This window comes from Rhinatrema bivittatum, chromosome 3 (genome assembly GCF_901001135.1).
Source record: "Rhinatrema bivittatum chromosome 3, aRhiBiv1.1, whole genome shotgun sequence".
Lineage (NCBI taxonomy): Eukaryota > Metazoa > Chordata > Amphibia > Gymnophiona > Rhinatrematidae > Rhinatrema > Rhinatrema bivittatum.
In genome coordinates this window covers 100,179,338-100,204,944 of record NC_042617.1, presented here as the reverse complement: position 1 = coordinate 100,204,944, position 25,607 = coordinate 100,179,338, and the positions used below count along the sequence as shown (strand labels likewise).

Sequence of the window (25,607 nt, the reverse complement as noted above, 5' to 3'; positions counted from 1 at the left end):
TGTGGGCAAGTGCCACTTTCTTTAGCTGGATAAATCAGAAGTTATGCGGATAAGAAGCGCACAACTGTTATACCCAGGTATTTTTATGTCTAACTTTTACAATATATAGATAGAGATTTTACTTTCATAATTACACACAATTACCAATTTTACTAATTCATTTTTCCAGTCCATCTGCAGGTTTTCGAGATTCTTCTGGCTCTTCAGCCTCCACTCCCGTCATTTCACCCAGATTCCAACCTAGTCAGTATTTCTCTTTTAAGATCTTTACTATCACTTACTCCAGATCAGGTGTAAATATACCCGAGTAAGCTGCCTAACCTATGTGTAAACTGCTTATAAATTAGCAACTTACTAATGTAAATGTTGGTTCTGCCCTGGCCCATTCCTTTTTCACACGTGCAAACTTACTCATATACCCTTACGTGTGTATTCTGAGGTTTATAAAATAGCATATACATGAGTCTGTGTTATTTGCTGATTTTTATGGGCATAACTCTTTGAAAATTCACTTTTAAAAAAGTACATCTTGAACTTTTTTTAGATACTTGTTATGGTTTCTGGGTTCAGGATCAGACAAAGACCTCCTGTCTCTTTTGAAATTAGAAAATATTTGAGTAGTAACCTATGTTCTTTTCTGTACTGGAACATACAGGTTGCATTGGTTAAGAGTAGGCTTGATAGTTCATGCTGCAGAATGTTAATTTATTCTGCAAATAGGTAGTGCCTCCTTGGAGAATTGTTTGGACTGTGGGATTTTTAATTTAACCAATAACTGTTTTATGAACCTAGTGATTTAAAGACCATTTCAAATGAAAGAGCTGAAGTCTTCCCTACACAGAAGACTGTCTAAGTCTAACTGGAAATTTTGTCTGATGTTTAATACATTTTAGTTTGATTTGGTTTTGAAAATTTGCAAAGATTTGATTTGTGCTCCCTTTGACACGCTCCTTAGCTGCTGCTGAAGGAATGCACATCAAAAAGGGCAAGGTTGGCATCTTCTCCTTCAAAAGAAGTACTGTCTTTTGTAGTACTGAGTTGGAGGCTTTTTAAATATAAAAATGTAACAGCAGAAAAAGACTATATGGCCTATCTAGTCTGTCCATCCACACCAACTACTCAGCCATTCAAAACCTGCCATTTCCGCAGAGATCCTCTGTGATTATTCCATGATTTCTTGAGTTCGGATACTGCCTAGTTTCCACTCTCCACAGGGAGGCCATTCCATACATCCACCACCTTCATACAGTGTTAATTTTTCATTTCTGCTGACAATGTCAGGAGAGTAGCACAATGATCTTTAATCAAATCTACTGTTTCTTTCATGTTTTCTTCAAAGAAATTCTCTCCTATATATGGAACATCAGCCACTTTTTCATGGACATCATCATAAAGCACAGAGGTTCTAAGTCAAGCTAATCTTCTGAGTCACTAGGCTACTGATGAAGTCCTGGAAGAAGTGTTATAAACCTTATAGATTGATTAGATGCTTACTACATTCTTTCACCATGTGGACAACTGAATCACAACATTGATTGAAATCTGTTGGAAGTTCTTGAGTCATATCCTGCAGTTTCTGTAAGCAGGAATACACATACTGCACTATGGATAATTGATGTGCAGCTATTCTAGAATTTAATATAGCTGATTGGAAAAAGTATTTTTGTTGTGTTATCCAGTAAAGCAGGGTCTTTCACTGAAAGTAAATTTTAGATCTTTTTTTCCTTTTTCTTCTTTCAGACTGGGCATGTTGACAAAGGCATCTGCCACATTTTTGTCTGAAGTTCTTGTTGTAGTCTCCGCATTGTTGAACCTCTGCAACATGTAGCAGCATACCAAAACATTTATAAATTGAAGATGTCCTTTCTAGGTTCTGCCTCTTGGCATAGAGACAAATCAATCTCTTTGGCCATTTTTTTGTACAAAAACAGGATATACACAACAAAAACGAAACAGACCTGTCGCCTTAGGATCAAGAATTTTTATTCACACAAAGTTGCAGTAGTTAAAAGAGCCTGACTCTGGCCGAGTCGCACATTGGCTTCCTCAGGGGCTAAAACATGAGAATAAAAAGAATAAATAAAAATAAATATGAATACATGGTAGGATGCCAACAAGTGTCTGCAGGTGAATCGAGCAGCAGCTCAAGGAAAGACAGTGCCATCATTGGTGCTCCAAGAACACTGCATCTTTTCCACGACCAGCTACACGCACCTCTCCAACCTCCTCAAATATCGCCAATGCCAAGACTTGCCTAAGAGGCAGGAGAATTGGCCACGTCCTCTTCAGAACATAGAAAAAGATTGGTGACTGACACCAGGACTGGAGACCAAAGTGAACCTCCATATAACTCGGAGGATAAGCTCTCCTCACCGCAGGGTCATTTCAAGGGATTCTCGGCAGCAGCCGGACTGACACCACACTTGGCATTGTGCATCAATGGGGAATGATGCCGATGCTTCTTTCGTGCTTCTCTTGGTGCTAAAGTCAAAAAAGAGGAACCAGACCACCTTTTTCGACCAAGGTGAGCTGGGCGTTGTCCTTTCTCAGTTGTCTCTACCAGCCTTCAACCTTGAGAGAGCCAGTGGCACCCAATGACTCAAAATCCATTGGTGTGGCTCTGCGGTCCTTCACTATTGATGCCTCCCGAGGCTGATGGATCAGTCTTTCGGTGTCTGAACGGACATTCCATCACATCTAAGCAGGATGGTGTCCTTTTGTGGTCATCTGTGCACACTTGCAGCAACCCCGGATGTCATGTAATGTTCCCAAACAGATGACACATCTATCATGGGAATCCATGATTTGTATGGTCCATGCCAATACAAAATAAAAGGGATGAAAAATTGAACTCGAAGGCGGTGGGCATTGAGGGTACTGCCACCTTGGAAGAGAACAGACCATGAAAGGAAACAAAACAAATGTCAAAATCCAACCTAGAGATAGTATGGAAAGACTGCAAGACCCCACGATGAACAACAAAGTGAAAACATTCCTAAGGAAACTCAAAAATAAGAAAAAATTCTGATACGGGAGACTCAAAAACCACAACCACTGGGCTCTAAGGAAAAAGAAAAACTGAAGGGATGCATGGTATAATGAATGCCAAAGGCATGCTCAGTGAGGCTCAGTCAAAGTTCTAGAAACTCTGACATAAGTTTTCCGTGCCAGGCTCCATTGTGAGGACTGCCATCCTGCTTATCCTCAGATAAAACAATGGTTTATGAAATTCATCCACAGCTTCCTAACTGTCAGGCCGATACAGTAAAGTTTGCGGGAGAGCGGCCAGTGTCCTGTGTGCTCGATACAGTAAGATAAAATATTTAAATTAGGACCTGCGGTAAAAAGAGGCACTAGGGACAGGAGCGGCGGCTGTCAGTGGGTTTGACAGCCGACGCTCAATTTTGCCGGCGTCAGTTCTCGAGTCCGTTGACAGCTATGGGTTTGGAAACCGGATGCCGGCAAAATTGAGCGTCCGGTTTTCAAACCCGCGAGCTGATTTTAAATTATTTTTTTTTTATTTTTAACCTTTTTAACTTTTGAGACCTCCGACTTAATATTGCCATGATATTAAGTCGGAGGGTACATAGAAAAGCAGTTTTTACTGCTTTTCTGTGCACTTCCCCGGCGCCGGCAGAAATTAATGCCTACCTTTGGGTAGGCGCTAATTTCTTAAAGTAAAATGTGCAGCTTGGCTGCACATTTTACTTACTGTATCGCGCGGGAATACCTAATAGGGCCATCAACATGTATTGCATGTTGCAGGCGCTATTAGTCTTGGGGGGGGGGGTTGGACGCGCATTTTTGACACTGAATAAGGGGTAAAGCTAGCGCGTCGAAAACGTGCGTCCCAAACGCGGGTTAACAGTGTGCTCTGTCGGAGCGCACTGTACTGTATCGGCCTGCTAGGAATGTTGAAGAATAAAGAATAAAGTATAATGTTAAAAATAAAATCATAAAATTAAAACAAAATTAAAGATGTAAGCACTCATGGGTTAATACTGTATGAAGCATTTCAAAGCTTGTACCTTTATTATAAGTTTCCAAGGAACAAAATTTCAATAAAAAAAGAAAAACATCCTAGATAAAATAACCTAAATTGATCAGACTACAAAAATAGCTCTATACTCTAAATTCAAATTAAAAGCAAAACAAATGAAAATAAAACCAAAGCTGTGTAGTAACAGCAGTGTTCCTCAAGGGATCTGAGATGTTTTTCATCTATATGCGTGATTTGTAATACAGATCCACTAAGGTAGCTAAAGTGTTGTTAGGTCTGCTAATGAAGCTGCATTAAAAATGTCATGGTACTTTTCTTTCTTTTTTTTTTTTTTTTTTTTAATGTGGCTGCAAATTTCAATATGCAGATACTATGATAATGAGCTCATTACTTTTAACGTGGTATTTGCAAAGATGTGTTCAATTTACTTTGGCTATTTACTTTGGATATTCAGATTTTTCTAAACCGCCGGGGAGCATTTTTGGATACACCGTCTCAATTCAGTTGAGCCTCTGGGACTCAATGAACGCAAGACTCTCTGCAAACTAACTTTATATGTTTCATGGGTACAAATGTACCTTCAAATATGACTCGTTCCTTCTAGTTGCTTTTTTCGATCTTTTAATAATAGGTCCGCATCTTCTTATGAGTATGATTCTGTCTACCCTCGACCAGATGAGAGACTAGCTGTTACTCCTCATTCGTCAAAATGACCATATTAAAAACTTCAATTTTCGTCCCGTTGTGTATAGTTATTATAGAGGACGACGCAATTGAAGCCTACCACCCAGCGTATCTTTTTCTACTAATAGTCCTTTAAACTATAGGACGACCTGTTAGAAAGACTGAGGTTGACAATCTTGTATGCCGGAATTGCGTATTTAAACCGGAAGAGCCGCCATGTTTTTTGGATGGAATGGCGGTCAGAGATGCCGACTGCAGATAGAACGGAAGAAAATGAAATTGAACCGTGAGAAAGACATCGTTGGAGACCCTTAATTTGTCTGGACTAATTGTTGCCCCTGAAGCAGGACCAGGACAGTCCGAAACACGGCCGTGTCGGGACGCTTGAAAGATGAGTATACCTTTGGGACTTTTGTAATAGTAAATCTTTTAGAGCGATTTGAAGAGTTGAAAAGTGGTTCTCTATTTTGGAAGTTTGACTTGGTTCTAAGGTCTGTGCGACGGTGATGCACAGAATGACTATTAGCAGCGTGGGTCTTGTAACGTTTAAAAAAAAAAAAGAAGCAATATTTAAAAAAATTTACAAAAATCTCAAAAGATAGACTTCGTGATTAATAAAGTAATTTGGACCTGTACACTACAATATGAGTCTGTATGCCTAACACACTCATGTAGATCAGAGGTCCTATAAATACACAGATAATTTATTCTATTGATTTGGTTCTACATTGTGACTGTTGATAATTGATATACTAGTGGCCTTTATATAGTTTGATGTGTGTTTCACAACTTTGGAAGCTCTAGAATAAAAGTGTTTTTGGGCACATTGTGTGCAATTTACTTTAGCAACATGGCTGAGAAAAATGTAACTACAGCTTTAGAGGTTTGGTCAACTGTTAGAGCAATGGCCTAACTCCTGAGTTAACTTCTGGGAGAAATCAGTGACCTGGCTCTCTTCCCCACACCCAATTCTAGAGAACTCCAGGCTCTTCCTGTTGTCAATACTTTGAAAATTCCTTCAACTCCACCCCCCTTAACACCCTGATACTCTGCACATGCTCTTCCTCTGGAAATCCTTGATCTTCCTCCCATAGGACTGGGGAAATGGCAGGAGTAGAGCAGCCTTCCTGGTTTCTGCTGCTTCATTGGTTCGTGGCTGCCTCATAGTTCAACTTCTATATAGATTTTTACTTGGTTGCTTTCCTAATTTTCATCTTTTTCATATATTCAGCTACTGCCATTTGTAGAGTTTGCCAGGCAGATTTTGTTTTTAATGCTGCACTGTCAGCATTAAAAACAAATGCTTCATTGGTTTGTGGCCACCTCATAATTCAACCTGTATACAGATTTTCACTTTGTCACTTTTCTAATTTTCATATATTCAGTTATTGCCATTTGTAGAGTTTGCCAAGCAGATTTTGTTTTAAATGCTGCATTGTCAGCATAGTTTAACGGTTTGTCATCCTTTCACCTATTATACTTTCACTGCTTCCCAGGATAATTCCTGTTCACTTTCCTCTCCAAGCTTCCAAAAATTATAGTCAAAAAGTACTCACTAGTTTGGCAAACATGACTAATCACATCACAGTTGTGGTACTTTGTTAGCTGGATCACCTCATTTGCACAGAACCACAGCTGCTCTTCTGACACAAATGAAAACCATTTGTCTAAATCGTATTTTAGTTGCTAATTTGTGGGAATACTGACTCCATGTTCACAACTAACAATAATAATCTGTTCTTCCACTACTCCATTTTTTCTAAGAAACTTCTACTTCTTAATTTTTATAAATGTAATTGACTATACAGTAGCAGATTATCATTGGGTGAGAGATGCAGTTTTTCTCTATGCATATTTATCTCTATAACATTTTTCATTTTTCATTTATCTTTTATATTAAATATAACACCCTCAACCCCCTACAAAAATAAAAATAGAATACTTTTTCATCAATGTAAAGCCTAAGATTTAATTTTTTAATTTAAGAAACAGGAGGTATGTAAAATTATATGCCCATTTATCATAAAACATGATTGTACCATAAAATAAGCCAAGAATATTCCTAATATATCAGAATGGATAGTAATTCTAATCCAGACATACAGGCACTAATTTCTGTTTAAAGATGAGCCATTACATGGAATGCTCGCCTAAAGCCTTGGATGTAATTTAATTTGAAAAAATATATACAGAGAAGTCCTAGAGAGGTGCAAAGAACATATTACATTTCATTGTTAATTTCTAGTTCCGCCAGACCAGCAAATATCTTGTGTTAACCTGAGTGAAAGATTAAAACATTCATGTGACTGTGACTCATTGAGACTTGTAATATGATTCACTGAGTGACAACTACAGAAAACATATCTAACCACTAATTAAGGCTCTTCATTTTATTTCAGTTTTTGTTGGAATGTGTAAGTGTTAAGTACAACAAAAAATAAGGAGGTTGATATTCAGCCTCTGGGCGGCTAGTTAAGTTAGCCAGATATAGCTATCCGGCTAACTTAATGGGGATATTCAGTAGGGTGGCTGCACCGCTGAATAATCCCGTCTATCTTAAAGCTAGCCAGATAGGTATATCCGGCCAACTTTAGGACAGCCCTACAGCACAATCAGAGTTAGCCACATGAGTTAGCCGCATAAATTATGCGTGTAACTCTGGCCCACCCGGAAATGCCTCCCACCTGCCCCTGGAATGTACCAGACTTATGTGGCTAAATTCTAAGACATTATGCAGCTAGAATTTTGCCGCATATGGCTTTAAATATAGCTGGCTAGCCATGTAGATTGATAACTTTTCAGATATCCATCTAAATGGCTTTTGAATATCCACCTCAAGGGAAACAATACAGAGGCAAGACTTTCTAACAGATTTGTAGAAGGGGGTATGCAGCTTAGAGCAGTCAGAGTAGCGAAGCGAAGTCTTTGCTAACTCAAGGTGGTAGCGGAGGCGGAGGCTAGATATGCCTGGAGGTACTGATGTCATGCGGTGGGGCTGCCCCCGAGGTTCCCGCCATGATGTGTATTTGAACGTAGGAGATGTGTGCGCTCGCGTCCTAGGAGGCCACGGGAGTGAGCATGGCGGATGGGGACGCCCATGCTGGTTTGGAAATGCCGAGGCCCTCGGCACCGGAGGCAACCATCTTGCCCAAATAGAGTGAAAGGGGAGAAAAAGAGGTAAGGCAGAGCGGTAGCAGCCGTCTGTGACCGACGGATGCAACAATAGTGAACCATGATAGAACAGTACCTAGTGCAGCATGATATCATTACACTTCCAGGAGTTGTCCTGCGGCAGCAGCCGTATCGGATTCCTGAGACCAGGTGCTGGAGCATCGAGGCTGAAGTAAAGGAGATAGGCTTGGAATTATAGAGGACTCTAACAGGGACTGTTTCCTTACTATTGTACTGATGCCAAAGCCAGATGGTAGAATCAGGTTTTGCATTGACTTTAAAAAGGACTTGGTCTCGATGCATACCTGATAACTTGAGTGGACAAGCTGATTGAATGCTAGGATTGGCCCAGTTAATTTCCATTTTAGACCTCATCTCTTCCAGTTCACTAAACTCCTTTTTGGACTCCATTGGGCCCCTGCAACTTTTCAGTACATGGTTGACCACCTGTTGTGCCTGCATCAAGGTTATGCAGCCGCCTACTTGGATGACACTGTAGTGTGCAGCCCAGACTGGAGGACACATTTAGGATAACTCCAGGCAGTACTAACAAGTCTGGGGAAAGCAGGACTGACAGCCAACCTCAAGAAATGCTTGCTGGGAGAGCAAGAATTCTAGTATCTTGGATATAAGGTTGGGAACACGCAGACCCGGAAGGTCGAAGCAATCATTTGGGTGCCAGTCCTGCAAACAAAAGCAAAAGTGACTGCTTTCCTAGGCCTCTCAGGGTATAATAGAAGATTAATACCCAATTACACAGAGAAGGTGGAGCCTCTTACACGGCTAATGAAGAGAGCCCCAGAAAGGTCCAATGGTCTGCCAAAGCAGAGAAGGTTCTGAAAGAGTCGTTATGCTTTGAACTAGTCCTGATAAATCTGGACTTCACCGAACCGTTCACAGTGCAAACTGATACCTCAGAGGTAGGCTTGGTGGCAGTCTTAGTCCAAGAGAAGGATGGGCAAGAACACCCCGTGGCATATATCAGCCGGAAACGAATGCCACGGGACAGGTGTTACTCAACAATCGAGGAGGCCTTGGCAGTTAACTGGACCTTAGAGACCTTTCTATATTACCTGTTAGGACGGCAGTTCATGCTCATGACAGATCAACTGCTCATATGGATAAATAGGAACAAAGAGTGCAATGCAAGGGTGATGAGGTGGTTCCTAGCCCTATAATCCTTCAGCTATAAGATACGACATAGGGCAGGAAAGGAAAACACCAATGCATATTTCCTGTTTAGAGAGGTGTCCCTAGTGCAGGAAGGCACTCAGCCTGGTAAGGCTGAGCTGAGGGGGAGGGTATGTAAGGGAGTGTATAGGAAACTCCCTCAGAATACCTTAAGGGACTGGTTACAACTATCTGTTCCGGTCCTCCTTAAGGACCTGCTGTGCAAGGGATCCTGGGTGAAGGGTGGTTTACCTCACCAAAGTATGAGATGTCAGGGCCCAGAAGGGTTAGGGAAGCCCCAGAAAACAGATAGAAAGCTAGAATACAGACAGACAACTTGTATGTAATACTTTTGAAACTGCATTTAAGGCTGCTGAGGTAAGCAGTCTGTGTACTTTTTTTTTTTTTTATTCTGTAAATAAACGTGTGCGCGCGCATGTGTGAAATAGCCAAAATCTGCTTCTTTCCATCCTCCTGGATATTTCACAAGCTGTATCTGCTCCCAGCTCCCACAAGAACTTATCACAAATTCTGTGGAAGTAAAACTATATTATGAACATAAGAAATGCCATAGTGGGTCTGACCAAAGGTTCATCAAATTCAACACTCTTTCGATAGTGGCCATCCAGGATCCTTAAGAATCAGTTCTTTTTGCTCATAACCATGATAAGTAGTGGCTTTCCCAGGTCTACATGGTTAATAATGGTTTATGGATATTTCCTCGAGGAATTTGTATAAAGCCTTTTTAAACCCAGCTATACTAATGGCTTTCACCACATCCTCTGGCAACAAATTCCACAGTTTAAATGTACATGGAGTGAAAAAAAATATTTTTTTTAATGTGTTTTAAATGTGCTATTAGCTTCATGGAGTGCCCCGTAGTTCTAGTACTATTTGAAAGTGTAACATAGAAACATAGAAATGATGGCAGAAGAAGACCAAACGGCCCATCTAGTCTGCCCAGCAAGCTTTCACACTTTTTTTTCTCATACTTATCTGTTACTCTTGGCCCCCCATCAGCAACCCCATGGTTCCAGTTTCCCTACACCCCTGCCATCGATGTAGAGAGCAGCGCTGGAGCTGCATCCAAGCGAAGCATCCAGCTCAATTGGTCAGGGGTAGCAACTGCTGCAATAAGTTACTCCCACGCTTATTTGTTTACCCAGCCTGTGCCATTCAGTCCTTGTTGTTGTCTGAATATAATTCCTCTTTTCTTTATTCCCCCTGCCGTTGAAGCAGTGCTGGATATGTATTCCCAGTGAAGTATCAGGCTTAATTGATTCAAGGTAATAACCACCGTAAAAAGCAAGCTATTCCCATAATTATTTGTTTGCCCAGACTATGTAATTTATTCCTTGTTGATTGTTGCCTGAATATAAATCATCTTTTCCTCTTTCCTCCCTGCCGTTGAAGCAGAGAGCTATGCTGGATATGCACTGAAGTGAAGTATCAGACTTATTTGGTTTGGGGTAGTAACCGCCATAACAAGCAAGCTACTCCCTGGTTTTTTTGTGAATGCAAATCCTTTTTTTCCACATTTCCTCTTGCCGTTGAAGCATAGAGCAATGCTGGAATTGCATTAACAGTGAGTATGTTTATTGAATAAGGGTATTAATCTCCAGGTAGTAGCCGTAATTCCCGCAAACTACCCCCATGCCTCTTCTCTTCATTCACATTCTTTAGACTTTATGGATCCAAAGTATTTATCCCACGCCCCTTTGAAGTCCTTCACAGTTTTGGTCTTCACCACTTCCTCCGGAAGGGCGTTCCAGGCATCCACCACCCTCTCCTTGAAGAAATACTTCCTGACATTGGTCCTGAGTCTTCCTCCCTGGAGTTTCAAATCATGACCTATGGTTCTGCTGATTTTTTTCCAGTGGAAAAGGTTTGTCATTGTCTTTAGATCATTAAAACCTTTCAAATATCTGAAAGTCTGTATCATATCACCTCTGTTCCTCCTTTCCTCCAGGGTGTACATATTTAGATTCTTCAATCTCTCCTCGAAAGTCATTCAATGAAGACCCTCCACCTTTTTGGTCGACCTTCTCTGGACAGTTTCCATCCTGGCTCTGTCCCTTCAGAGATATGGTCTCCAGAACTGAGCACAGTACTCTAGGTGAGGCCTCACCAAGGACCTGTACAAGGGAATAATCACTTCCCTTTTCTTGCTCGATATTCCTCTCTCTATGCAGCCCAGCATCCTTCTGGCTTTAGCTATCGCCTTGTCACATTGTTTCGCCGACTTCAGATCGTTAGACACTATCACCCCAAGATTTCTCTCCTGCTCCGTGCACATCAGCCCTTCCCCCACCATCGAATACTGTTCTTTCGGATTTCCACAACCCGTATGCATGACTCTGCACTTCTTGGCATTGAATCTCAGCTGCCATATCTTCAACCACTCTTCCAGCTTCCTTAAATCCCATCTCATTCTCTCCACTCCTTCCGGCGTGTCCACTCTGTTGCAGATCTTAGTGTCATCCGCAAAAAGACAAACCTTACCTTCTATCCCGTCCGCAATGTCGCTCACAAAGATATTGAACAGGACCGGTCCCAACACCGATCCTTGTGGCACTCTACTTAACACACCGCTCTCTCTTCAGAGTAAGTTCCATTTACCATCACACATTGTCTTCTGTCCGTCAACCAGTTTGCAATCCAGGCCACCACCTTGGCACTCACTCCTAAGCTTCTCATTTTATTCACCAGCCTCCTGTACGGGACCGTATCAAAAGCTTTGCTAAAATCCAAGTAGATAACATCAAGCGCCCTTCCTTGATCCAACTCCTTAGTCACCCAATCAAAAAAGTCGATCAGATTTGTCTGACAGGACCTTCCCTTGGTGAAACCATGCTGCCTCTGGTCCATCAATTCTGCTGCTTGTAGATAGTTCACAATTCTTTCCTTCAGCAGTGACTCCAATATCTTTCCCACCACCGAGGTGAGGCTAACCGGCCTGTAGTTTCCAGCCTCTTGTCTGCTCCCGCTCTTGTGACCATTTCTTGTTTACCTGTTCCATGTCACTCAAGATTTTATGGACATTTATCATATCTCTTTACAGCTGTTTCTTCTTCAGTCTGAAAAGCTCTAACATATTTAGCCTTTCCTAATAGGGGAGCTGTTCCATCCTAGCTATCATGCTGATCACCCGTCTCTGTATGTTTTCTAGTTCTGCCATATCTTTTATGAAATGGGACGGCAAGAACTGCACACAATACTCAAGGTGCAGTCGTATCATAGATCGATACAGTTGCATTATGATATCCTCTGTTTATTTTTATTCTTTTGCTAATAATATCTAACATTCTATTTGCTTTTTTGACTATTGCCGTGCACTGGGCCAAAGATTTCAAAGTATTCTCCACAATGACTAAGACCTTTTTCCTGGGTGATGATGTCTAACATGGACCCATCATTGTGCACCTATAGTTTGTATGAATCACTCTGCACTTGTCCACATTAAATTTCATCTGCCATTTAAATGCCCAATTCCCCAGTTTCACAAAGTCTTCTTGCAATTTCTCATAATCAGCTCATGATCTAATAGTTTTGGAATAATTTTGTGTCATCTGTGAATTTGATCACCTCACTCCCTTCACTCCCTTTTCCAGATGATTAAAAAATTATTGTAAAAAAATTGCAAAAAACTTAATACTTTTTGGAAAACCTGGGATTTTTTAAGTAAAAAATCATTGAAACTGAAAATGAAGGGCTTTTCTTCCAATATATTTTTAGGACATATTGGGTAAAACCAGTATATTATGGTTTTGTGGATCTTCCCATGTTAACCATTATAGAAGCACACAGTTTTTCTCCTCCTTTCTTGTTAGCCATTAATGAACTTTTTATTGCTGACTAGCAGACATAGTAACATAGTAAATGTCAGCAGGAAAAGACCCAAGCAGTCCATCCAGTCTGTCCAGCAAGTTTTTTTTTTTTTAAGGGTAATAACTGCCGCTGTGTGTAGGTTACCCCATGCTTTTTTTACCCCAGTTAACACAGGTTACCCTTTTTCTTCATTTCCATCACAAAGCATCTTCTGTGTTTATCCCATGTCCTACTGTTCTTGTCTTCACTACATCTTCTATGAGGGTATTCCATGCATCCACCATCCTTTCTGTAAAGTGATATTTCCTGATATTGTTCCTGAGTCTACCCCCTCAGAGTTTCATATCATGACGCTAGTTCTACAACTTTCTTTCCATTTGAAAAGATTTGATTCCAGTGCATCATTAATTCCTTTCAGATATTTAAAAGTCTATTATATCTCCTCTGTCTCTTCTCTCTTCCAGGGTATATATATTCAAGTCCTTTAGTCTCATCTCATTTGGCTTTCAATGCAGATTCCACATTATTTTGGTCACCTTTCTCTGGATGTCTTCCATCCTGCCTCCAACCTTTTGCGATATGGTCTCCAGAAGTGAACACAGTACTCTAGTCGATGCTTCACCAAAGACTTGTATGAGGGCATTATCATCTCATTTGTCCTCCTGGTTATGCCTCTTTCTATGTAACCAATCATTCCTCTGGCATTAGTCACTATATTACACACTGGGGTACATTTTAAAAAACAGCGTGCACGCATACTTTTGTTCGCGCACCAGGCACACAAGGGGGTGCACATTTGTGCAACTTACGCGCGCCGAGTCCTGCGTGCGCTGCCCGTTCCCTTCCATCCCCCGCACCTTCCCCTCCCTTCCCCTATCTAAACCCCCCCTACCTTTATCGCACAAGTTACGCCTGCTCGAAGCAGGCGTAACTCGCACGCGCTGATGGCCCGCTGCCGCGCCATCACCCAACCTGGGGGCTGGTCCGGAGGCCTCGGTCATGCCCCTGGGCAGGCACCACGCCCCCCGGAATGCCCTCAACGTCGTGCCGCCCCCCGACAGGCCCCCTAGCAAAGCCCCGGGACTTATGCTCGTCCCGGGGCTTTCGCGCGCTGCTGAGCCTATGCAAAATAGGCTCGGTGCGCACAGTGGGGTTTTTTTTAAGGGTTACGCGCTTAACTTAAGCGCGTAACCCTTTTAAAATCCAGCCCACTGCTTTGTTGCCTTCAGATTGTCATACACTATCATCCTGAGGTCTATTTTCCTGTCAGTGCACATCAGTCTTTTGATCCCCTCCCCATCACATACAGCTACTTTGGATTTCTGTAATCCCAAATGCATGACTCTGCATTTCTTGGTACTGAATCCCAGCTGCCAAACCTTCAATCACTCAAGTTTTCTTAGATAGCTTCTCATTTTCTCTACTTGTTCAGGGGTGTCTACTCTGCCGCAGATATTTGTGTCATTTGCAAAAAAGGCAAACCTTTCCTTCTAACTCTTCTGCAACATCGCTCACAAAGATATTGAACAGAACTGACCTCAGAATCGATCCTTGAGGCACGCCACTTATAACGCTTCTCAGAGTAGGTTCTATTTACCACTACTCATGGTTATCTGTCAGTCAACCAATTTGTAATCTATTCCACCAGCTTATGACCCACTCCCAGGCTTTTCATTTAGGTTCATGAGCCTCCCAGTTCTAATTGTATCAAAAGCTTTGCTGAAATCCAGGTAAATCACAAGTTCTCATCCTTGATCTAATTCTTTAGTCACCCAATCAAAAAAAAAAAAAAGCAACCAGATTTGTTTGACAGGACCTTCCCTTTGATAAAATCATGTGGCCTTATATCCAGCAACCCACCAGATAGTTGACTATCCTTTCATTCAGCAGTCCTCTTCATTAATTTTTCCATGAGCCCCTTCGCTGTTATCACTTTTGAGAAGCAGGACTACAACCACTCTTCCTCAATCTTGAGTCACAACTCCGTCTTCAAGATATATTGAACAGGTCCTTCATTGAATTTGCTAGGATCTCTCTGAGCTCCCTCAGTATCCTGGGATACAACTCACCCAACCCCATGGTCTTGTTCACTTTCAATTTTGCTAGTTTAACCCAAACTTTCTCCTCTGTAAAAAGGGTGGTATCTACTCCACCTCCCTTATTACTCTTGCCAACCAGCTGCGGTCTTTCTCCAAGGTCTTCTTTAGTAAACACTGAGTTGAAGTATTTGTTTACTACTATTGCTATTTTTTCAGCTTTCTCCACTCCTTGCTCAACATCACCTTTCAATTTTACAATAACACCCCTGGCCTTTCTCCCTTCTCTATCTGAAAAATATTTAGTCACCTTGCTTTATCTCATTGGCAATTCTCTCTTCCAGATGAGAATATGCTATCCTGATCTCTTTCATCTTCCCTGTGTTCCTCTTTTTCAGTTTCTTTCTACTTTTTGAATGCTGATCTTTTAGCCTTTAGTTTTTCAGCCACCTCCCTGAAGAACCACATTTGTTCCTATTACTTTCATCTCTTCCAGTTCATCAAACTCCTTTTTGGACTCCATTGGGCCCCTGCAATTTTTTATTTAGTTTTCTTAAATAAGGATTTGTTTCTGTTATTATAGCTCCTTTGAATGTGGTCAACAGTTGTTCCACTTCACCCATCTTCTCTCAGCCTTCTAGTTCCTTTTCAAGGTACATTCCCATTTTACCAAAGTTCATATTTTTGAAATCCAAGACCTTGATCTTTGTGTGACTTCTCCATGTCTTAGCTGTTATATCAAACCATAACATCTGATGCTCGCTGGTGCTCAGATGGGCACCTACCTGGATATTAGATATATTATCTCCATTTCTGAATATCAGTTCCAGAATCATTCTTCCCCTTGTGGATCCTATCACCATTTGCCTAAGCAGAGTCCCTTGAAAAGCATTCACAATTTCTTTACTTCTTTCAGATTCTGCAAAAGGGATACCCCAATTCACATCTGGCAGATTAAAATCACTAACAAGCAACATCTTGAATTTTCTTCTCATCTTTTGGATGTCTTTGGCCAGATCTTTGTCCAGTTACTCTGAGTCAGATCCCTGTAGACCATACCAGTCTAGACAAGTAAACACTTTTATTCGCATTATTAATTTATGTCTTTGAATATTTTCTTATATCGATTGTAGTTGTCCTTACTTCCATTTATCTTCGCTTTCTCTTTTTGTCTTAGCACATGTATTTGAATGCTTTTCTTTAACTTGTATCTGGCCCCCTTTTAACAGATTTCTTGTGTTATGCCATTTGCAATGCTCTCTCTTTCTCTTGGATGTTGGATGTTCTAATTTCTATTTTTAGAGAAAGCAGTAACAGAATTAGTTTTGTGAAAAGTGGTTGAAAGTTTGTGAAAAGTGGTTGAAAGTTTTGTGAAAAGTGGTTGAAAGTTTGAAAAAAAGTGTGCCTCCTGGACCAGAGAACACACAGGTGGCTACTCACTTATTTAAAGTACTTTCTATGGCAAGGTTTTTCTTCTTCCCACTCTTTTCTGGATTGATGTTTTATTGTACCCCACTTTGAACCTTCAAGAGCACAGGTAATACATCTTTTAAAAATAACTAGCTACCAAACAATGAAATAAACGTGTTTTCTTCAGTGTTTAGACATGCATACCTGTATACCACTTTTTGTTGCCCAAGGCTTGGAATTACAGTCAGACAGACTAGCACAAACCACACATTTATCTGGAAACACGTGCAACCCTACACAGAATGAGAAAAACAAACAGATAACATATAAGCAGGTCAATCACTTCTTAAAAAGCCAGAGGTTCAAGTCTACCTGAGCCCCCTAATCATGGGAATGCTATCCTTTTTAAATCAGATTCTTCTAAGGGATGATGCACAAAAAGCCAAGGAGAAAAATGTTTTATCCTCAAGCTACATCATGACCTAGCTTCACTTAAATGATAGAGTACTTCACATCCTGGAGTACAATACAAGGTGAAATATTTTAAGTGTAACTTTAAAAATAAATCCTTTAAAATACACATTTACAAAAATGTTTAAAAATAAAGCCTTGCAAAAAAAATATTTGCAGTTGCAAAGGTCGGTCTGAAGTAGTACAACTCTCAAAGCTTTCTATAACAGAAGAGTGTCCATGTTCAATTTAAGGAAAAGGTCAGTTTTTCATGCCATCAAGCAGTTAAGACTTCTGAGAAATTTTACTTTAAGCTGATCTATGAAAAGACAATAATGGACAATTATAGTTGTGGTGTTTTTTTGGTTTTGTTTTTTTTGCTGCTGTGGCTGCACAGGATTGATATCACTATTTTAGAGAACATGTTGGCTATGGAAACGCAAGGAAAAGAAAGAACCTGGCACAATAATATTCCCTTTGTAAGGGTTTTATAGCTCTGGGTTGTGCAAAAGTTTTTCTTGCATATACTTGAACCATACATTGAGTTTATATGATGATCAACAATAACAATGTGATTCACAGTTCAACCTCTGTTGATTCACATTCTAGTGACTCAGTAAAATGTTCAGACTTATCAGAAAAGTAAAATCTGGTGCAGCCCAGCTGACTACCCTGGGGAATCAATCATGCAACACAAGACTTTCAAGAAAACTTTGATATGCAAGAGTCATGTTCAGCTAAACAATTTGCATAAGGAATGGTAATAGATACAGTTTTGCCCCTTTATCATCCTTAAAACAACAAAAAAAATAACAAAAATCTGCTCAGCCTGGAAAAACAACTGTCTAATGACTATGTACTGTACCTTGAAACTGCTCCTTCACAATGCAACGAAGGTTTACCCATCTTTTCATGAAGTAGGCAGCAATGCGAAAGTTTATTTCCTGGAAAAAAGCACAAATGTATGCATGTTAATAGAAACAGTAAGGAAAATTTCAGCTCAGACTTTTCTAAAATGTATTTTACATTATAAAGTCACAAGCTACAGACAAATTAAGGGGGTAATTTTCTATTGCTTATCACGTGCGATATCTTTCCGGGGGCAGGGTCGGGGCAGCGAGGGGAGGAGTCGGGGCGGCGAGGAGGCGGACGCTGCGATGTCTTTGCTGGCGGCGATAAGGTAAGCACCATTATCATCGCCAGTAGTGCGCCCAATAGCACCACCTTTCACGGTGGCGCTATTGGATGCGAAAGCTGGTAGCGAAAACACCGCAGTGATGCGAAGGCTGCCGGCTTTCACAGGCCCGCCTCCCCTTCGCCCCCCGCTTTCGCTGGATTCACCATTCTGCGTTAGAATGGTGAATCCAGGCCTAAGACAAAGGCAAATTCATATATCCTTGCAAAAACCTTTTAAAATCAAATCTGAATGTAATTCACTGCCGTTAACTGCATTCTGAAAGAAATATATTAAGGAAAATGCATGAGTTACTACTGGTACAAGTTTGGCATACACAGACTTTTTAACACAATCAGGCTGATGCAATACTGTGTGCTGGCTGCAGCGCATAGTTCAATGTGTGTCCATAAGCCCCCAATGAAAAACGGGGATAAGCATATACAAAATGTGAATCCAATCATGGGCATAGGTAATAGTGCTCACCACATATAAATGCATGTTGATGAAGCTATTATCTAGTCCCTTGATGCCAAAAAAAACATGTGTTCCTGTCATGCACATTTTTACTCTCCAAAATTAACGCTTGCCCAGAGCAGGCGTTAATTTTGAAGGAGCCCAAAAAGTATACAGAAAAACAGAAAATACTGCTTTTCTGTACTTCCTCTAGCTTAATATAGTGGCGATATTAAGTTGGAGGAACTAAAAAATTAGAAATGTCCAAAAAAAAAAAAAAAAAAAGGGGATGCGGCAGTCAGGTAGGAAAAGGGACACTCAATGAGCATCCATTTAAATTGAGCGTCCGTTTTCCTAACCAGTTGGCAGCTACCTCACCCGGGTGCCCGCTGCTGAAGAGGTGCTAGGGGTGTGCAATTCCCTTAGTGCCTCCTTTATACCGTGGCACCAGATTTAAATATTAAATCGGGCGCCCGGGAGAGGTGGATCAGCGTACATTAAGGGAGTGGGTGCTCAATCATAAGCGACCCTGTAACGTGCACCGATATTGCATCAGCCTGAATATCTCTTATGTTAGTCAGTTCTAAAAATTAGACATTCACATAAACAAAAGTGATGTTATTACATCATAGTATTTCCACAGTAATCTTGGTAACTGATCTATGACTAAGCAACATTTTACAAACAAGAAGATTCAAAACAGAGAATAAGTAACACATGGAACCTTCCCCACTGAAAACCTTCTTTCCCTGTTGTCAAATATTCTCTCTAGAATTAAAGGTTCCAAGAACAAAATAAAGAGACTGCTTTCAGCACTCACTTCCCTTAAAAGTTCAAACAGTAAAGAACACTTGTATAGTAATAATACTGTTTTCTTTTTAGGAATGTAAAACTTCAGTTCAGACATGGGTTCCTGATGTAGATTTTCCACTCAGAAAAGTAGGTGAGTCAGCAGCAGCTTAAATCAAGCCAGGAATTTTTCACAGCTTTCAACTCCCCACCCACCTCCAACCATACCTAACATCAATACAATACTACAAAAAGACCTTGGGAATGAAAATTGCAAGGCTGTTTATGCGGGTAGCTCGGCTATCTGAAAATTGCTCTCCTTCAATGCTGCTAAAAGTATGTTTAGTTCCCACAGTGGAGTGAATGCTCAAAGGAGTTAAATGCTTTAGGTAGCATATACACACATTAATAGTTAGTACTCCCGCACGTTATTTTATAAACATCATAAATACGCGTGCATTTCTGATTTTCCAAGCATATTTATCTGTGTAAAAAAGGGCCAGTCTAGGAGTGTTCTGGGGTGGAGCAAGAAGAAGGTGCGAAAGTTGCTATTTCATAAGAGATTTACATGAATACATTAGGCAACTTATTTGTGCAATTTTACACCTGCTAATTATCTAGCACAATTAATATCAGACTCATCTGTTGTCTGTTATAGTTGGTGGGAGGTCTGAATGAATTGGGTGGCGTTCAGGGTGAAGTATTAGGAGGATCTTGATGAACTGGAGACAGACTGTGTGAACTGGTGGAAGTATCAGCAAACTGGAGATTTCAGTTACAGGCACATGTTTTAAAATATACCGACTTCTGTGTATAAATCAGGGTTTTACATGAGCAAGTTAATTTTTTTGGCTTGTAAAATATTTGCATGTATGTTTATAAAATAAGTAGGAAAAGAATATGCTTTCAATGCATTGCAGATATTCATGCATAACCAAATATACAAGCGTATGCAGGGTGCAGGCATAAGGGTATTTTATAATCTGCATGCACCTGCTACATGCAGGTTATAAAATACTGTAGAAGATCTCCACATGGTTATATATGTGCATATATGGGGCTGCGTGGAATTATTTGAAAGTTATTCTGTCTCTGCATACTATTAGCTGCATTCTCTGGGGTGTGGGTTGGAGAGGGAAATTAACATGCAAAGATAGCATTTTCAAATCTATGCATGTTTTTTATTGAAAAAATACTTGCACAAAAGCAGGTGCAAGTGTAGTACCTGTGGCAAGATTAATAGTGAATGCATGCTTATACTTTCTTTTTGAAAACTGGTGTAAAATGTGCAGGTAAATAGTACCCGCAGACTTAGTTCTAATGTAGTCAGTTTGAAAATTACCCCTAAATTGAAACATAAGGGCAGAAAAAAAACCATACAGCCTATCTAATCTGCCCATCCACATCAACTAATTACTCCTTACAATGCTTACCACTCCCTCAGAAATCATGTGTTTATCCCATGCTTTCTTGAATCAGATAAGAGCAGTATTTAATTTACTTGATTTCTTATATACCGCACAACAGGTACCAGATCTGGCCAGAGCTGTTCACAAATACAAGATACTATTAAAAAAAAATGACAATCAATGTAGCAATCATTCCTAACCATAAAGGTTACCCCCCACTCCCCATTAAAATAAACCCCTCATAACAAATTCAGCAACAAGACCATCATGTACGCACCCCAGACTTAATCCACCCCAAAAATGACAAACAATGAGACCCTTATGATAGAAAAAGCCAGGCCTTCACCTTTTTCCTGAAGCTAAGTTTATTTGTTTGAACCCTCACCTTTAAGGGCGTCGGGTTCCACAGTTTTGGTCCACCTGAAAAAAACCACATTCTTTCCCATTTACCACCTTACAAACTTCTGTGTAGTAGGAACCAGTGCCAAAGTCGCTGTTATTCAAGAATGCATGGAATAAACATGGGTCTCCACCACCTCTATGGGAAATGCTGTTCTTTGCATCTACTATCCACCCTGTAAGAAAATATTTCCTACGATTACTTCTCAGTCTACCCCTTTCCACCCTCATCTCATGACCCCTCATTCTAGAGCTTCCTTTCTGTTGAAAAAGTTTTACCTCCTATGCATGGAAACCTTGGAGGCATTTAAACCTTTCTAACATACCTCCTCATCTCAATTTCCTCTACGGCATACATGTTCAGATCTTTAAGCCTGTCCTCAAATACTTTAGAACAAAGACCACTGATCTCTATAGTAGTCACTCTCTGGACCAGCTCCATCTGGTTTATATCCTTTTCATGATGCGGTCGCCAGAATTGTACACAGTATTCCAAACAAAGTCTCACCAGGGACCTATATGGGGCAATATTACCTCTCTTTTTCTGCTGTTCATTTCTCTCCCTTTGCATCCAAATTTTGTTATGGCTTTTTGCCTTATCCACCTTTTCAGACTCCTTAAAAAAATCTATATGATCATCCCCAGACCCTGCTCTTTTGTGCTTAGAAGAATTTCATTCCCTATACCAGGGGTGGGCAAACATTTTTGTGCTAGGGCCACATTACAAGTTATCGAGCGCACTGAGGTCCAGGTGGAAAGGCGGACTTGGAGCTCCTCAATACGACAACCAAACCCCCAGCCCGTGCAGCAGATATTTCACAATACAGCAATCTGACACACAATCATTTTTAGCCCCTTAGGAGCCCCTTCAGTCACGGATCCCAACCTCTAACAAAATCAGCAAGACCTTCAACTCAAGACTACCTAACCTTGGTCACAAATGCAGAACACAAAAAGACTCTCACCAAATAAGAATGAAAAGTCCATAACAGAAAGGTGCAGACAAAAAAAGCTGAACTGGAAACCACTAAAAGCCAGACTCAAATGCAGTACAATAATGCAAAAAACAGAAATATCCACCATTCCTCATAAAACAAAATCAAGAAATATACATTAGTTATAACAGTGAATAAACCATACTAATAAAAAGAATATTTCAAAACAGATAAAGAACAGAACATATAACTAAAAAGAATAAGGTTAAAAAAAACCCTAAATCAAACATTTCCCAAAAATCAATTAAATATTTCAAAACAGCAGTCATATCAAACAACCAATAATTAAAATAAGGATAAACATTTCCCTCTCTCCACACCTATGGAGACTTCCAGACACCTTGAGATTGGGTTAGAGGAGAGGAGATAGGGGAACACACACTTTCTCTTCTTTCTTTCATATACACATATATACTTGCACTCACAAATCCTTCTACTTTCTCTTCTCATTCCTCTCTTCCACTTCCTCCCTCCTTTCTTCTCACCTTCCAGTTATTCACCCTTTCCCTCCCCCTCAGTCACTCACTCTCCCTTTTCCCTCTGTATTCAGCCCTTACTCCCTTCTTTCAGTCACTCTGCCTCCTTCCCATTCACTCTCTTCCCTCTGATGGTAAATGGAACCTGCTCTGAAGAGAGAGTGGTGTTAAGCGGAATGCCACAAGGATCGGTGTTGGGACCGGTTCTGTTCAATATCTTTGTGAGCGACATTGCGGAAGGGACAGAAGGTAAAGTTTGTCTATTTGCAGATGATACTAAAACCTGCAACAGAGTGGACACGCCAGAAGGAGTAGTGAGAATGAGATGTGATTTAAAGAAGCTTGAACAGTGGTTGAAGATTTGGCAGCTGGGATTCAATACCAAGAAGTGCAGAGTCATGCATCTCCAGTGCAGTAATTGAAAAGAGCTGTATGTGATGGGGGGTGAAGGACTGTTGTGCACGGAACAAGAGAGGGACCTTTGGGTGATAATGTCTAGCAATCTGAAAACGGCGAAGCAATGTGTTAAGGCGATAGCTAAAGCCAGAAGAATGCTAGGCTGCATAGAGAGAGGAATAACTAGTAAGAAAGAGGAGGTGATAATCCCCTTGTACAGGTCATTGGTGAAGCCTCACCTGGAGTACTGTTATCAGTTCTGGAGACCATATCTCAAAATGGACAGAGACAGGATGAAGGCGGTCCAGAGAAGGGTGACCAAAATGGTGGGTGGTCTTCATCAAATGACTTATGAAGGTCCTAAATATGTATACCCTGGAGGAAAGGAGGTGCAGGGGAGATATGATACAGCCTTTCAGATACTTGAAAGGTTTTAATGATGCACAATCAACAACAAACTTTTTCCGTTGGAAATAAATCAGTAGAACTAGAGGTCATGAAATGAAACTCCAGGGAGGATCAACATCAGGAAATATTTCTTCACAGAGAGAGTGATGGATGCCTGGAATGCCCTTCCAGAGGATGTGGTGAAGACAAAAAAAGTGAAAGATTTCTAAGGGGCATGGGATAAACACAGTGGATCCCTAAAGGCTAGAGGATGGGAATGAAGAAATGAGTGCAAAGAGGTAACTTGCTTGCTGATGTGGTGGTTACTACCCTTAACCAATAAGCCTTCATTCTTGATGCAACTCCATTATTGCTCTTTGCTTCAATAGCAGGGGGAAAAGAGTAAAAGGAGAACTAGATTCAGACAGCAACCAACAAGGACATTGAATTTTGCTGTTTGGGAAACAAATAAGCATGGGGGGAACTTATTGATGCGGCAGTTACTACCCTTAACCAATAAGGGGCAGATTTTAAAAAGCATTTACATGCGTAAATCTGGGTTTTACGCATGTAAATGCACTTTACTCGAGTAAGTGGGCTTTTGAAAATTGCTACAATATTTGCCATTGAATCGTCCATAGGATTTATTCGCATAAGTGCACTTTACGTGAGTAAATGGCTTTTGAAAATTGCTACAATAGTAGTTACATTTATGCGCGTAACTCCTTTGAAAATTACCCCCTAAGCTTGTAACTCTTGATGCAACTCCAATATTGCTCTCTGTTTCACGGTAACCAACAAGGGCCCTGACTTTGACTGTCTGTGAAACTGATAAGTTATAGGGGTGACTTGTATGGCACGGCAGAAATTACCATAAGCTTGCTGGGCAGACTGGATGGACTGTTGGTCCTTTTCTGCCATCATTTCTATGTTTCCCACTCTCTCAGTCACTCTCCTTCCCACTCACTTTCTTCCCTCTGTCGCTTTCCCTCTTCCTCACTCCCTTCCCACACAGGCTTTCTTCCTCCCACTCACTCCTTTCCTTCCACTCACTCCCTTCCCCTCTCAGTCACACAGACCTACTCACTCCCTTCCCTCTTAGACACACACTCTCGCCCTCCCCTCATTCACTCCCTACCCTTCTCTCCCCCTCTAGGGCACGCCCACACCCTCAACCCCCTTCCCTTCCTTTCCCATCCTATATGTGAATTAACCCTTCTGCCGAGGGGTTCTTGTCTTCTTCCTGCCGGCAGGTCAGATTTGGGCCCACCACCATACAGGGCCTCTTCTTGCTGGCAGGGAGTGAAAACCTAGCCAGCATGTCATATCACAGTGCCACAGGGCCTGTTCTTGCAAGGTTGGGAACCTTGCCAGTGAGTCATGCTGTGGTGTTGATCTTCTTGCTGGCAGAGGCTGGGAACCCAGCCAGCATATCACAATTTGCCGCGATGCAGGATGGGTCCTCTTCCTACTGGCGAGGGTGGGAACCCTGCCAGCACAACATTCAACGCCCAACATTGCACAGGCCACATAATGCAAATTTTAGCTGATGATAGACTGCATTTGGCCTGCAAGCCTTGGTATGCCCACCCATGCCCTATACTGTACCTCTCCCATGATTATTTGCATCTTATATGCATAACTCCGCATTTTTTTTAGCATTAAAACCTTAGCCGCCAAACCCTAGACCACTCCTCATGTTTTCTACACCTTCCTGGCAGTCTACCCTTTTGCAGATTTTGGTATCAATGACAAAAAGACAAACCTTTCTCGACAATCCTTCTGCACTATTGCTCATAAAAAGAACTGGTTCAAGAACCAGTTCCTGCAGCACACTGCTAGTAATTGCTCCCCTCCTCGGAGTGAACTCCATTTACCATTACCCTTTGTCACCTCCCACTCAGCCCAGTTAGTCACTTTAGGGCCCATACCAAGAATAATCAATTTATTTATATCTCGCTTATTCAGAACCATGTCAAAGTCCTTACTAAAATCCAAGTATACTGCATCTTGCAGTTTCCCTGATCCAGCTCTCTGGTCATCAAATCAACTAAATTAATTGTATTCGTCTTACATGACCTACCTCTGGTAAAAACCATGCTGCCTCAGATCTTGCAATCTATTGGATTCCAGAAAGTGCACTATCCTCTGTTTTAACAGTGATTCTATTAATTTTCTCAATACAGAGTTCCCAGCTTCCTCACTACTTCCACTTTTGTGAGTAAGAGCTAAATCTGTAAAATCTCCAGACCTTCGGAACTACTCCTAACTTTAAAAATGCATTGAAAAAGGGCAGCAAGGAGAACTGCCAGATCTTCTCTAAGGCCTCTTAATACTCACTGATATATCCAATCTGGACCCAGTGTCTTATCTAATT

General features: G+C 41.0%; 1 protein-coding gene across 8 annotated transcripts in view; it reads right to left on the bottom strand.

Moving 5' to 3' along the window:
- Positions 1 to 25,607, bottom strand: part of SLX4IP (SLX4 interacting protein) — a 343,277-nt gene that overhangs the window by 62,516 nt on the left and 255,154 nt on the right. For 5 of the 8 annotated variants that reach the window (XM_029593534.1, XM_029593540.1, XM_029593533.1 and 2 more), the window contains one exon: positions 17,615 to 17,693. In XM_029593534.1, coding sequence (XP_029449394.1) covers positions 17,615 to 17,693 — 79 coding nt within the window. Of the gene's footprint in view, positions 1 to 16,503; positions 16,593 to 17,614; positions 17,694 to 18,156; positions 18,170 to 25,607 lie in introns of those variants that run through there. The other 3 variants (XM_029593535.1, XM_029593536.1, XM_029593537.1) reach the window with 2 other exon arrangements.